Genomic DNA, 15,109 nt, shown 5'->3' with positions numbered 1-15,109 from the left:
GAGTCATTTTCAGATGTGTCATTTTAGACCAAATAAAATAAAGGATACAAAGCAAGTTTGATTTAAGCCAATGACGGATAAATAACCCACTGTGGGTAGATGAACACCCACCCCTGTGTTTTTCTAGCAAAAATATTTGCACCACTATGAGGAATAATGTGCAATAAAAGCCATGCAGTTTTATCCAGCTGTGCAACACATTGATTTTCACTTATTAATTCTTTTTTTTTTTCATATGCAAAGACCTTCTTGCCAAAAAAAAAAAAAAAAGCTGGAAAAGCCTGGTTTATTTTCCAGATTTTCTCTCTCTCAGGTAGTTGCAGGCAGGGCAGATGGGGACATTTGCAGTACAAGCAAGGAGAGGGATGTATTTACATCTCCCACCCACGTGTCCCTCAAGCAGCCAAAATCCCTTCTCTGTGAATCCTGTTTTTCTCCAGCAGAGGGGGAGCTCACTCTGATTAAAATACACATTTCCCCAGTTGCAACTGTAGTGAAATACAAAACACGCTCCTGAATCAAGCTTAAAATGAATTATGGAAAGGGAATACATGCAGCACACTCTGCTGCAGAAAAATCAAGAAGGTGCAGTTGATGTTGGGGTGGTTTTTTTGGGTGAGCAGCAGTCAGGCGCCACCAGTCCTCAGCTCCCATTAATATCTGAGCATGGAGGAACTTTATTTTCCTTCTTGTTTCAGGGAGCAGGCACTAATCGACCTCACTACTGGATCCAGATCCAAATTCCACTGGGAGAACATCAAAAGAGCAAAGAAGTGTTGCCAGAATTTGCTAATTGAGAGTCCCTTTTCCCTTTTGCAGGTTGGCACAGGAGCAGGAGTTGGTTTCAATGTTAACATGGCATTTACTGGTGGCCTGGATCCGCCCATGGGAGACACGGAATATTTAACTGCCTTCAGGTACTACTGTTTTCCCACTCACAAATGTGTTTTTCACCTCAGCTGGGTTTGTTTCTCCTTGTGCCATCCTCTGTGATTTTGATTTTTGATAAGGTTTAAAATTTTGGTATTATTCATCCCAGAGAGGCCCTGGCACAGGTGCCCAGAGAAGCTGGATCCCTGGAAGTGTCCCAGGCCAGGTTGGACATTGGGGCTTGGAGCAGCCTGGGACAGTGGAAGGTGTCCCTGCCCGTGGCAGGAGTGGCACTGGATGGGCTTTAAGTCTCCTTCCCACCCAAACCATTCCATGATTTTTCTTGGACACTCCCCTATGCCATGGGTCCACTTTCCCTCTCCTTTAACAACCTGAAACTTTTCTGTCCTCACACCTTTGATGCCTAAATTCATGCAGACACACACTTACCAGAAGACAGGGTGTGAATTTTGTGGCATATCACCTTTATGGAACAGCTTTAAATCCAGGAACATTATTTTCTGCTCTTCCCTGTTATATCCCCTTAGGCTGAGCAAAAAGCGCCTTTTCCCCCTCTTCATTCTGCCATCATGAAGCCCTGAGAGAACGCCCACAATTTAAAATGACACCAAATCCCTGCCATTTGTGTCACTCCTGGCTCAGAGAGGCAGCACATTGCTCCAGAGTGGAAGCCTGGCTATCCCAGGATGGATCTCTTGGTTAGCCAGAGCACCTGGAGCTGGGGACAGTAAATATTAATTGAGTGTCCAGGCTCCTGGAAAAGGCTCAGGGCTGCACAGTGAGGCCTTTGCCAGCCATTCCTGGGGTCTGCTTGCCTGGACACTGCAGCTATTTAGGGAACATCCTTTGGAGTGGGTCACAGCCCTGATTTTGGGGAGTTTTGGGGGATGCTCCTCCCAGAGCCTGCACACCTTCAGTTTAACCATAAGTTAAACAAGAAGCATTTTTTTCATCCTATGCCAAGTTTGGCCATGATAGTACATTATCAAGTGACCTTTTTAAATCTTAACCAGCTCCTTTGAAAAACATTTTTCCCCCCCCACCCACCCCCTGAATCTTTCTATTGATTTTAATGTAAAATAACGCTTTGAAGTTTGCAATTTATAGTCCCCTGAGAGTTGGAAAGTGAAGGGAATGGGTCATATATCCTATTTTTTCCCCCTTCTTTTCTTGCTTTAGCCCCTTGAGACAATACATGCCTTCAAGGCAGCACCTTGTTATTCCACCCTGTCGAATGCCACGTTGCATTTGCTGGGGATCAAACCGAAGATGAAGAAAAGATAAGAAAATTGGCCATAATGAACTCCAGAAGCAGGAGGCATTTTCACCATGAACTTGGAAACTCACAGTGGAGAGCTGAGCTTTAATTCAAACCAGTCCAAATGCCAAACTGTGAGGCTTTGAAGTCTGGAGAGGAATCAGTGGAAATCCTTTGAGCTAGGCAAAGATACTGATAGACTTTTTCTTTTTTTTTCTTTTTTTTTTTAAGGCTTAACTCTTCACGTGCCTGTCTGTTTCTAGGGAAAAAAAGTAATTTTTCTGTGTAGAAGGAGCAGATTTAAATAAGCAACATGCTCCTCATTTTTTTTTGTTGTTGTGTTTTAGGAAAAGCCAGTGTGTGTGAGTTTGAGAAATGAAAATAACTGAGATAATTGTCTTTCTGAATGAGAGAAATGAGGGAATAAATAAATCCCAGTGAAACCACTCATCCCCAAACTGAAAACCTGTTTCAGAGTGGGTTTGCTCCATGCAAGAAAGAGATGGGAACTCACATCAGTGATTTTCATCCTCTCTCCAAATATTATTAAATTATTAGTTTTGGGGTGACCTCTGGATGGTCCTTAATGCCATCGAGACGTATCAGAAGTGAGAAAAAGAGTTAAAAATCAGCTTTCCCCTGCACTTTGTCATTTGTTGCCTTCTAACCTGGGGCTGAAATCACTGCCTGCCCCAGCTCCAGGTTGGGGTGCTGTTTTTAGGAGGGTAGTGGTGCTCAGAAGGGATCTGGGGAGATTTTTGGGAACCTGGAGCTCCTGCACCCTGTGCTAGCTGCGGCTGTGCCAGAGCCAGCTCCACATCCCGTGTCTGAGCTCACCCCTGAGCGTGTGGGCAGCCCCAGATTGCACAGATCAGGCAGAAATGGGGTCATTTTAATGCAGGGAACAATGCAGGAACAATGCAGGGCACGTCCTTCCCAAAATCCTGAACTCCCAGAATGTTCCCACTGCCTCCGCTGCTGTTCCGTAGTTACAGAAACAAACAAGTTGTAAAATTCAGAGGGGTTTTTTGGACCAGGATTTGTTGTTCCCTTACATTTTACATCAGCTGAAATCCTGTTTGCCTCTCTCAATCCTCCTGATCCAGGTGCAAACCCAGCTAAGAGACCTGCAGGAAAAATGGGAAGGCTTCGGCTGGTTCTTTGTGACACGGCAACAGCAATTAGTGAAATTAAAAATGTTTCATCTGCAGGAGTTTCCCTCTGAATTTACTGCAAGGAAGTTTTCCTGGTGATGCCAGCAGTTGTGTTGTGTCTGAGAATTCCTTCCCCTGTCCCAGTAATTCCACCATAATAATTCCAGCCATAATTCCACGTCCAGCTCGATTCCACATTTGACTTTATTTCAAACACCTCAGCCAGAAGGAACAAGCCAGGGCTGTGCTTCCCCCTCCTCCTGCTGCCTTCAAAAAGCATTAAACAAGTTCAGAAACCAATTTTAGGGGCATTTGGGTTTTTCCCTCGATCCATAAACCATTTGAGGAGCGAGGAAGAGGATGAGGAGGAAGAGATGATGCTGTTTTGCCTGGAACGGTGGTTGCTGTATTTTCAATTTCATGCTTTCCCCATGCTGATTTCATCCCCAAATTCCTAATCCCTTTGGACACAGTAAATGACCATGCAGAAGCAAAGACTGGAATTTTCAGGAAGCTGGTTAGCCTGAGGAGCAGTGGATAACATTTTTAGTTTATATATATAAAATATATTACATGTATAAAACCATATGTAGAAATTTACACATGATATATATGAAATATAAAATATATCAATAGGTAAATATATGCATAATATAAATATATACACTTAACAGATATAAATTTATACATAGCACATATAAAAATGTATATTAAACATAGATGTGGCCAAGAATGGGAAAAAGTCTCTAAAAAAGTGTTCAGCTTTCTAAGTTTCACCAATTTACTCACTGCAACTGAGCATTTAAAGCCCAAAATAATCCTCTGTAGGATTGTTTCATTTACCTGTCATTTATTAGGCATTTAACTGGGGAATTGGCTAATGCCAGGCTAAAATTGTTCATTCAGCCTTCTGGAAAATAGATCTAAAATTACATTTATTTTTTTGCCTCTCTCCCAAGCAATTGCAGAACACAATGAGGAGGCTTTGCTGGTTGCAGCCATGAGTTTGCTCTCATGTAGATCTGTTCAGCTCAGCTGTAACCAGGCAAATAAAAAGATTTGATTTATTTTAAGCAAGCAAAAACAAGCTTCTGAAACTAGGGAAATTTCAGTTTCCTTTTTTCTTTTTTAAATTCTACATGGATTGAATGAATATTCAGTGTCAGGAATATTCATTCCTCAGTGAATAACTTTACAGCCACCTCAGCCATTCCTTAAAAGACCCTAATCCAGGCAGAACTGCTTATCTCCTAGGTAATAATTCAAATTTCTGGCTTTTTTAGAGTCTCATCAGCAGGGCAAAGCCACGGGGTTGTTTCCAGTTTAATCCTTGTTTCCCCTGGAGGGGGATGGAGCATCCCCAGCCTTTTGGGGTGCAGCTTTGGGCTGGCTCTGGTGATCCCACACTTCCACTGAGATCCCAGCAGCTCCCACAGCATCATAACTAGGGGAGAGGGGAAATAAATCTGATTCTTTGAGCAGTTTTCCTTGGGTTAGGAATGAAAAAGCTCATGGAAAATAAACCCTTGGCTGCTGCACTTGCTCTGGAATTGCTGCTTCAGGTCTTGGTCAGAGTGGTGGTTTCTCCTGAAAATTTCTGTGGGTTCCACCAAACTGTAAACTCACCAGCCAGAGCTGTGCTCTTGTCTTCCTCACAGAAGGACAAAATGGAGAGGGGCAATCACATCCTCAGAGGAGAAAATTCAAATTCCTTTTTGGGATTCTGTGTGTTTTAAGGGAAAATGAAACCCCTTTGTTCTCACAGAGGTCTCTGTGTCTGTGCACAGAGATCAGCAATGCTGCAGGAGCCTCTGGGGTTGCTGTGGCAAATAGCTGGGAAAGAATAAAGCTAGGAGGTGTGTGGGGAGTTTTTTTTTTGGTGTCTGTGTGCCTGTTCCTGCTCCCTGGTGGCAGTGGAGGCTGGGGGTGGGTTTGCTCAGTGCCTGGCAGAGGCTGATGCCCCATTCTACATCATTCACAAGCTCAGCTGGATGTCACGAGCTGCTGACTCTGGCAGATGTCTCCTGGCTGTTTAATATCCTTGTGGCAAAAAGCTGGGAGCTTTTATGAGTGTTCTGATAGCACTTGAGCCATCTCAGCATGGAACAGCCCCCCTGGGCTCTGTTTTTAGAGCATCACATAAAGACTCGACTCAATAAAGTGTGAGGTTCTCGTGTGTGCCAAGATTTACAGGTCCACACTTTGGGATGTGGGTAAAATAACCTCAGTTCCTGCTCCAGAAAGTTATCCTGGCTGGTGGCTGTTCCTAGGATGGGAAAATGGGAAAATTACAGGTCAGGTTGCCCTAGGGACACATCCAGAATTCAGTAGGTGCAGTTACAATGGAAAAAACATCATTTGGGAAGTGTGTCTTGATATGGGGATGGGATGTTTGCAACCTCCTGTAGGTTTTGAGGAGAAATTGTGGAGTTTGGAGAGAGAGAAAGCAGAGGGAGAAAAGGTGTTTCGGTGAGAAACCACAGGAACAGACCCCTTGTTTCATTTAAATACAACTTCAGCAATCAGCAGGATGGGGATGCTGAACAATGCCATCCATTTTTTAGTGAACAAAACATCAGAGGACGGGGAAGTGGCAGTGGGAGAGGTGGATTTGGGTGGGATATTTGCATTCTAAAGCTGTTCTGCCCCATGGGACACTCCAGCCTTTTGCTGTGGGAAATGGGAAGTGCAGCAAGTGAGGAAGGAATCACTTGGCAAAGCTTAGATGAAATGTTTTGAGGGAGGACTTGGAGAAAATGCCTTGGGGTGAGGTTTCCCAGGTAGTTTTGCAGCCTGTGCCAGATGCCCTCTTATTTTACCCTTATTGCCATGGATGTAAATCAGGATGTGATCCCAAGGATGGGAACCACAAGGGGTGACAGCTCGTTTCCCTGCTCAAAACACGAGGTGGAGGAAATCCCAGGGAGTGCAAGGAGTTCTTCCAGCCTGGCTCTCAGGGTTTGATGAGAGGGTTGAAGCGCCCCTGCCTTGCTGAGGAGCCCCCCTGACGTGTGTGCTGTGGATTTTCTGTGTTGCAGGACAGTGGTGATGCCCATTGCCAACGAGTTTGCCCCAGATGTTGTGCTGGTGTCATCTGGTTTCGATGCTGTGGAAGGGCACCCCACACCCCTGGGAGGATATAACCTGTCAGCAAAATGTAAGTGGGGGCTTTGCTTCTGCTGCTGTCCTGTGGATTGAAGGACAGTATTCCCAGATTTTACTTTGTGGGGTCTATTTCAGATCTTTCGTTTCAAAGGCAAAACTTCCATCCTTCTCCTTTGAATTTTCATGGCATTTATCTTTTTATAATGCATATTTTAGCCTGGCTGAAGCCTTAATTTTGTTGGGGTTTTTTTGAAACATTGCATATTTCAACTTTAAAATATTCAGTTTGTAATATTGTGTAATTTATTTGTAGTCACATCTCTGCTGAATTAGAGAGTTATGCTGGCATTAATATAAAATTGCAGAAAAAGTCCATACCAGCTGTAAACACTCTCATTGCTACCAAGAAATCCATTTCTTCCTCCAGGACACCTTATTAAAACTTTGGGCTGAATGTTTTTGCTCTCCACCTTTGAATTAATTACAGACACCCACAAGCCCTCCTTTTTGCTTTGGGTCTGGGATGTTTTTGGGAGATGCACGGAAATAACTCCCCCCCTCCAGGTTATGTGGAGTTTACCTGGCACTGTTTCCTTCACATTTATCCAGAGGACAGTTTTTCTTGCAAAAAGGCTTTTACTATTATTTTTAAGAGTTTGTTCCAGCCAGGAAAATTGTTCTCTACAGTGAACTTTAAAACCTCGTAAGGGAGCTGAACCTGTAAACTTTATATAAGAATAAAGTGAAATAGGTTTACAAGAGGCAAGTTCCTTGAGATATCCAGAAACACTTTGGAAAGGAAAGATCTTGTTTACGTGCTGGTTGAATTTGCCATGCTCTGCTCCTCTCACAAAACCAGTTGTGGGCTCAGCAGTGGATGCTTTTCTCTGCCTGTTAATTTGTTAATTTGCAAAGGGGTTCGCTCCAAAGCAGAAAGCAGGCAGTGGGGATGGAGGGTAGAAATTCCCTGGCTTCTCCTTTGTTTGGCTTTTTGATTTTTTGATTTTTTTTTTTTTTTTCTCCTGGAGGGGGAAGGTTGCTTTGAGGACACGTTTTTTAAATCCTCGCCGCTTGGTTCTGTTTTGTTTAAAGGGGGCAGAAATGTATTGTGTGTCATCTGATCAAAGTGCCGGGTGCCCCTGGAATTTTTATAGCATATTATGGACGGGAAGAGCTGTCTGCTGAGAACGAGATGTCAAACCTAAATCTCTCTGGGGCTGTACTGCACTGCTGCTATCCCGACCCAAACTGGGCCCGTTCACCTTCCTCCTCCCTCCCCCAAAGCAGCATCCAGCAGAAATCCGCCCCTTTCCCTGCTCCCAAAGAGAATGCTGGCTGCTGGCTTTAATTTGGGGTGCTGAGGGGTGGCAAGGGGAGGATGGTGATGCTCCCAGCTGGGCTGGTGCTGCTGGGGGACACAGGGATCCATCCCAGGAAGCCGCAGCTGGAACCGCGCGCCGAAGCCCAACCTGGCTCGCGTTACGCGCCGAGCCTTTGCAAATCCCTGCTGGCTTTTTAATATGATGTAATTCCTCTCCCTAATTCTTTGATCCTCCGCCAGGAGCCCCATTCCAGCCGCCACCTTTGCCCTTGTGCTGCATTTCCTCTGTTTCCCTCCTTGCAGGCTTCGGGTACCTGACGAAGCAGCTGATGGGGCTGGCCGGGGGCCGCGTGGTGCTGGCCCTCGAGGGCGGCCACGACCTCACGGCCATCTGCGACGCCTCGGAGGCCTGCGTGTCTGCCCTGCTGGGAAACGAGGTACAGGCACCCCCAGACACACTCTCCCCTCGGGTTTGGGCGCCTCATCCTCCCGGCTGCCAAGTTCCTGTCGTTGTTTGGTGTCCTCCTGACACTCGGTGTTTGTTTTGTGCTTAAAAACCACCTGTGCTTTGTAGTCGTGCAATGAGTGAAACAGCTAGGAATGGTTTTTGGGTTTGTTCTTTCTCCAAATAATTTGCTTTGTGCTCTTTGAAAAACAACGCTTTTAATTAATTTCTGAATTCAGTGTGCAAGTCTTCCCTTCTCTTTGCTCCCCTCTCTAGTCCTACAGACTGTGCCTGCTACATGGGGCATCTTGCTTGACAAGATTTTTTCCTAGGAGTTACATTTTCTATTTTCTGCACGTTGCTGTGTAGGAGAAGTCTTGACTGTGTCAGAAAAATTGGCCAGAAAGGTTAGGGGGGTGATTGCAAGATAAGAGCCAGACAGAGAAATACAGCAAGATGTTGGATTCTGAAGAGCTGTGGGTATTTTCCTACCGAGAAAATTTTAGATACTCCATCTTTTCAATACAGCGAGATGTTGGATTATGAAGAGCTATGGGTGTTTTCCTACAGAGAAAATTTTAGATACTCCATTTTTTCTGCTTCCCCCCCCCCCCCCACTTTTAGTGTCAGTGGGATGAAGGAAGGAACACTACATCTACACACCTTTGAAATCCTTGCAGGGGTGTTGACTCCACCACTGCCCTGGGCAGCCTGACTGAATGCTTGAGCACGCTTCCAGTGAAGGAATTTTCCCCAATATCCAACTTAAACCTCCTCTAAAGTAGCTTTAAACCATGTTTGAGGGCTTTTGAGTGTGGTTACTTTGGGCTGAGGTGCAGGACCAGTGGGTCTGTCTCCAGTGGGAGTTGATTTCTGGGGAGGGTTGTAGTTCAGTGACCATCAGGTGTCTGGAAAGATGGAGAGGGAGCTTGGATCTGCATTGAGGTGTGGAGCAGTTTGACCTCCAGCCTGTTGGAGAAGTGTTCTGTCTTGGAGAATCCACACTCAGCGTTAGGTGGGAGGCTGGAGGAGGAGATAAACCAGCTGGGATTCATCAGAAGCACCTGCTTCCATCATCCAGCATCCCAGTGTCCAGAGAGCATCCTGCTCCTTGTGCTGGGCCAGGCAGCTCTGAGAGGGCTCTGGGCACAGGGCATGGCTCCAGCCTGCACTCAGCCCTGGGGACAGCTGAAAACTCAGGAGGCAGCTGCCACACCAGCATGGAAACAGGGGACTTCCACTGATGGGGCACTGGCACAAGTTTCATAGAGAAGCTGTGGCTGCCCCTGGATCCCTGCAAGTGTCCAAGGCCAGGTTGGATGAGGTTTGGAGCAACTTGGGATAGTGAAAGGTGGTCCCTGCGCATGGCAGGGATGAGCTTTAAGGTCCCTTGTAAGCCAGACCTTCCTGGGGTTCTGTGAGGTGTTTATTGCACACCCATATGTTTTAAGTGGTCTCTACAGACAATTCCTCTGGCTCCAGCCACCTTTGGGTGCAGGCTGCACTTGGAAAGGGAAGCAGTGGGAATAACACCTGGAGGATGTCACTCCTCCTGCTCAGTGTGCTCCTAGGATCACAGGAGGCTGACTGCAACCACAAGCAGTAAATAAGTGCTTCACCCAAGCCATGGGTGTGTTTGGGAGTGTGAGGCTGTGGGGAGAGCTCAGCAGTCAGGATACCTTGGATGTTGTGAGCTGCCTGAGTGATTTCATTGAGCAGAGGAAATATTGATCCTTAAAGATAAAAAACATTGATTGTTTTAATCATGGCTACAAGGACACTTAAACACAGACCTGCTCTCACTTGTCCTAGGTGGGCTGTGCAGATAGGGAAATATTCCCTGGCTTAGGCACACATCAGAAAGCAGGAAACACTCCTTTTATCCAGGTCTTTCCTGGAACCTTTTGAAGGCAGGGCAGCCGGGGGGAGCTCTGTGCCGCGGTGCTTTGATGCGGTTTGATCTACAGCGTGTCAGAGCAGCCTGCTGCACACACATGGACAGGCAGCTGTGGCCAGGCCGGGCTGCAGGGAGCTGGGCTGGCTCGGGAGCCAAGCTGGAGCTCCACTGGGGCTGCTGGGAAAGGAGGGGAGCAATGCCAGTCCCCCGAGCACGGCGTCCACCGGCCGAGATCAAAACTCCCGCGTCGGGGAAGCAGCTCCTTCCCAAGCTGCCAGGAAGTGAACCCAGAGCTGATTGCTGCCCTGGGGAGGGGGTCAGGGCTGGGGAATGGGCCTGCACTGCTGTGCAATGCTCACAGGGCTTCAGGGGAAATCAGGGCTGGGAAATCAGAGAGAGACTTGATACAGGCTGAGAGGGTTTGGGTTGTTCCGCCTGGAGAAGGCTCCTGGGAGAAGTGTTCCAGTGCCTAAAGTGGCTCCAAGAGAGCTGGACAGGAGCTTTAGACAAGGGTCTGATGGGACAGGAAAAGGGGGAATGGTTTTAATCCATTTTAACCCAGAGGGCAGGGTTAGATGGGATATTGGGAATTAGGAATTGTTCCCTGTGAGGGTGGGCAGGCCTGGCACAGGGTGCCCAGAGCAGCTGTGGCTGCCCCTGGATCCCTGGCAGTGCCCAAGGCCAGGCTGGATGGGACTTGGAGCAGCCTGGGATAGTGGAAGGTGTCCCTGCCCATGGCAGGGGTGGGATGAGATGAATTTTAAGATCCCTTCACTCCCCAGCATTCCATGATTCCATGATTTTGGCGTCTGCTGATGGCAGTCCACACCAGTTAGCCACCGTTCCTCTCCCATTGCTCTGCAGAGCTGCTCAGTCCATCGTGGGCATCTCCAGCCTCTGCCCTTCAAACAGGAAGGTGATGACAACCAGGTGCCTTATGCCCAGAGGTTTTTTGCTCCCTTTTCTGCAGGCTGAGACTGTTTATGAGTGTTATTTCAGGAGGAGGAGTGAGCTCTAGAATCTGTAACATGCTTTGTCTCAGTGTCAACCAAGAGGCCTTGGAAAGCTCTTGCTCAAAGACTTACCCAGGAGTTGCTTTCGACTTCACTTAATGTCATACAGAAACCAGTTTGGAGCAGAACTATTTTTAGAGTGGGGAATTAATGAAAAGTGCAATCCATAATTACTGAATCTGGAATGCAGCATCCTGTGAAGTACCTATGGAATGGCTACCATGTGCTCATAAGAGCAGTCTTGGCTGCAGCTTCTCTTGGCTTTGAGGGAAGTTAAACTTTGCCATGGATATTTTTAAATGTTGAACTCTGGCTGTTCTTTGCTGGGGAACATCCCTGATTGGGTTGCTTTCAGCACAGTTAACAGCAGTGGACATCTCTTGTTTTGGACAGCCCACCTTGGAGGTTTGGCATGAATTCATTCATTAGAGGAGAACCTGCAAGGGCAGAGGTGTCTCCTCTTCTTGAGATTTTCTAAAGGAAATCAAATAAATCCTAAAACTTTCCTCCAGCAGTGCTTGTCAGGCCTTTCCCTGGGCTGGCACAGGCATGCTCCCATTGCGGAATGACTAGTGGAAGGTGTCCCTGCCCATGGCAGGCATGGAGTGGGATGGGCTTTAATGTCCCTTCCCACCAGAACCATTCTGGGATTCAATGGTAACATTCCTCTGGTGTTCCTCTCTCTCTCTCTCCAGCTTGACCCTCTTCCAGAGAAGGTTTTCCAGCAGAGAGCAAACGCTAACGCCGTGCATTCCATGGAGAAAGTCATCGAGATCCACAGTGAGTGCAGCCCCACCGACTCAGCCGGGTCCCTGGGGACACCCCTTGGGTTTCCCCACCATCCTGCCAGCTCCATGCTCCCATTTCCCACTTTTCTGGTGGTCACTGCACCCTGAGCTGGGCTTGTGCAGTGACAAAGCCCAGCAGGGCTTTAGCCCTTGGGGGGAATTACAGAATCAGAGCACAGGTTAGGTAGGAGAAGACCTTCAGGAGGATCCAGTCTGGCTGTTAACCCAACAAAACCTAAAAGCTCTAAAATCTCTGTAAAGGACAGACTGTCCTGCCATTAGAGGGTGCTCTTACTTCTTGGAAAGCAATTTAGTATCTCTGAATAACACAAGTTGGGTGTTGTGGCACCCATTGTTTAGGAGTAGATAGGCATGGAAGTGAAGCAGGCTCTCAGACACAGGCTGGGATTCTTGGGATGTCCTGTGCAGGGCCAGGAGTTGGATTCAATTATCTCTCCCAAGGGATGATCCCTTCCAAGGATATTCTATGAATTTTGCTGGCAGTTGTTGATATTTTAGGTTTATTTAGCTAAGCAGTTTAAAATCATTGCAGTGAACCTTGCCTGGAGAAATTCTTGGCAGTTCTTTCCTCTGGAGCCTTCCCAGTGCTCTTCTCCATGCAGAAGGGTGTCAAACTGCTGGCATTAAAAATACTTTGGAGGTTGAAGCTTGGACTTGGTGATCTTGGAGGTCTTTTCCAACTTTAATGGTTCTAAACACATCTTGGACTTTGTTAGTCTTCAGGGATTTGGCCACTGAATGTACGTGGCAGTCAGCAGGTGGATCTAGACCTGGACTGCATCCTTCCCCTCTCCTGGATTTTTTGGTGGAGAGACATCTCCAGGCACATTTGTCCTTAGGTCTAGAAGTTTCTGAGGTGTTTAAAGTGGAAAAGGGAATTAATTTTTGAGCACCTAAGGCCCTTAAAGTGAGAGTATGGATCAGATGAGTGAGAGTATGGATCGGATGAGCGTTCCTGAGCAGTTCCAAGCCAGCGGCCGGGTTTGGGAAAGCAGGAGCTGGAATGGTGCCCTGATGGCCCTGTTGTCACCTCTCCCCCAGGCAAGTACTGGCATTCCCTGCAGCGTTTTGCCTCCACGGTGGGATATTCCCTGGTGGAGGCCCAGAAGTGTGAGAACGAGGAGGCGGAGACAGTGACGGCCATGGCATCGCTGTCAGTGGGTGTGAAGCCGGCGGAGAAGAGGTCAGTGGTTTCCCATCACATTTCCAGAGCAGCCTTGCAGGTTAATCCTCTCCTTTCAGCCACTGCTGATGTGTTCCCCACATCCCCTGTCCTCTGTGGGTTCCCAGAAAACCTTCCAGGCTGCAGGAGAGCAGCAGAGCCATGAGCTCTGTGCGTGCACCCTGCATTTGAGCCTTCTGCTCTGAGCACAGCTTTGGACCACACAAAGGAATTTATTTTGCTGGGGAAAATCTTAATGCTGCCCAAGTGAGATTGTCCAAAAACCCTTCTTGGTGGCAAGTTTAATTCAGGTGATCCCAGCTGGCTGGGTGGGAGGGTGATGGGAATATAAGGAGTGAGACTTGGCACCACGAATTGTCCATCTATGTCATGCCAAACCCTCTTTTCTCTCTCCCCTCCCTGTCCCACCCTGGCTGGCTGTGCAATCCCTCAGACCTGAGGACGAACCCATGGAAGAGGAGCCTCCCCTGTAGCAGCCACCTTCGAGCTGGAGTTCTCCTGTCTGTTCGTCTTCGTCTTGAAGCTCTGCCAAGAAGCTTTCTCTTGTTACTCCTGCGTCCTGTCACGGTTATTTCCCAAACACGGAAGGACAGCCAGGTGTAAAGCAAAGCAAGCGACACAAAAAAACAAATCTCTCCGCATCTTTGAGTCTCTTTTTGCTGAAAAAACCACGCTGGTGAAGAGCAGCAAAGGACTGACACGTTGGGCACTCACGTTCCTCTGGTCCTCACCGCGAGCAGAAAGAGGAACGATGCCCGGGAAGTCTTTGGCAGAGTTGCCAAACAAAAAAAACCACGAAAATGAAACGCGAGAATAATAAAGAAATCAAAGATTCAACAACACAAATCAAACAAACCTTAACGTAAAACTGGTGCTTACAAAGTTGATTACCCACAACTGAGCAATCTCCGCTTGAACCACTCAACCCATCGTGTACTTTCATTTCTTGGATATTTGGAAATGGCTCTTGCCTGCCTGTGCGTCACGACAGCTCTTGTCGGAACTGGAACGTTGGGAGATGATGGTGGATTTTTAACGGGGAGGGACAGGGAACGAGGACTCACCTGACACCTAAAGGAAAGGGAAGCAGAAGGGGGGGAACGGTAGCCCAGATGGAGTCGGCTTTATTGTCTCCAAAGCCATCTGAAGATGAGTTTGTGCCTTTTTTTTTAATTGATGGATTTGGTGCAGCTGGATTTTCTGAAGTTTGAGGAACAATGCCTTAAGTAAAAATTAATTAAAAAAACAAAACACACATGGAAAAAAAAAAAAAACAAAAAACAAAAAACAAAAAACCAAAAAAAAAAAAAAAGAAAAAAAAAAAAAAGAACACAGCAGTTCCTGAATATTTTTCCTCTGGTTGGGAAAGCCAAGGACTGCCATCAGGAAGGAAGACTTTTTGGCTTGTGCTGGCATGATGGTGGGAAGCAGGCATCAGCTGAACAGAGCGTCTCCAAAAACTGTCAACAAGTTTGGATTTGTTTTGTTTTCTTTCATTGCTGTTTCAGAGAAAAGGAAAAAAGAAAAAAAAAATAAGGTAGTTGCCAGAAAAGTGGCAAATACTGTTGGGTCTTTGAAATTCAACCATTTTTAACAACCAATTTTCAAATGTTTTCTCTCTCTTCTACATTATCTAGTAATTGAACTTACCAATTTGGTTGTTGAAGCATGTATTAGACACAAATGCAGGTTTTAAGACTGGAATGCTTTTTATTAAAAGCAGCTAGCATGAGATATTGCTTAAATTGTTAGGTATAAATATATATATGTGTATAATGTATATTCCAAATGTATTCCAAGCTTAGAAACCGGATTCCTATGAATTATTGAGAAAAATATTTATGATGCATTTATAGAAAAAAGAAAAGAAAATATATGTAATAAATGCATACTCTAACAGTAGCCATTGGAAGCTCCCTAGGGACAGATTTGGGAATTGGAATGTCAAAGGTGCTTTTGGAGAAGGATCTAGGTTGAAACTCGAGGACTTGTCAGGCAACAGGTTGGAAAATGTTTCAGAAAGCCAACACTTT

The 15,109-nt window shown here is 46.5% G+C and overlaps 1 protein-coding gene across 1 annotated transcript in view; it reads left to right on the top strand.

Annotated features, from left to right (window-relative positions):
* The window catches only part of HDAC4 (histone deacetylase 4), a 178,613-nt gene extending 164,207 nt beyond the window's left edge, over positions 1 to 14,406 (top strand). The window contains exons 22-27 of the mRNA XM_059476527.1: positions 820 to 917; positions 6,342 to 6,460; positions 8,033 to 8,166; positions 11,780 to 11,864; positions 12,935 to 13,076; positions 13,510 to 14,406. Coding sequence (XP_059332510.1) covers positions 820 to 917; positions 6,342 to 6,460; positions 8,033 to 8,166; positions 11,780 to 11,864; positions 12,935 to 13,076; positions 13,510 to 13,549 — 618 coding nt within the window. The 3' untranslated portion in view covers positions 13,550 to 14,406. The remainder of the gene's footprint in view (positions 1 to 819; positions 918 to 6,341; positions 6,461 to 8,032; positions 8,167 to 11,779; positions 11,865 to 12,934; positions 13,077 to 13,509) is intronic.
* Positions 14,407 to 15,109: the final 703 nt, after the last annotated feature.

This window comes from Ammospiza nelsoni, chromosome 7, assembly GCF_027579445.1.
Source record: "Ammospiza nelsoni isolate bAmmNel1 chromosome 7, bAmmNel1.pri, whole genome shotgun sequence".
Taxonomy (NCBI): domain Eukaryota; kingdom Metazoa; phylum Chordata; class Aves; order Passeriformes; family Passerellidae; genus Ammospiza; species Ammospiza nelsoni.
The sequence above is the reverse complement of the archived record's forward strand: the minus strand, read 5'-3'. Positions and strand labels throughout refer to the sequence as shown.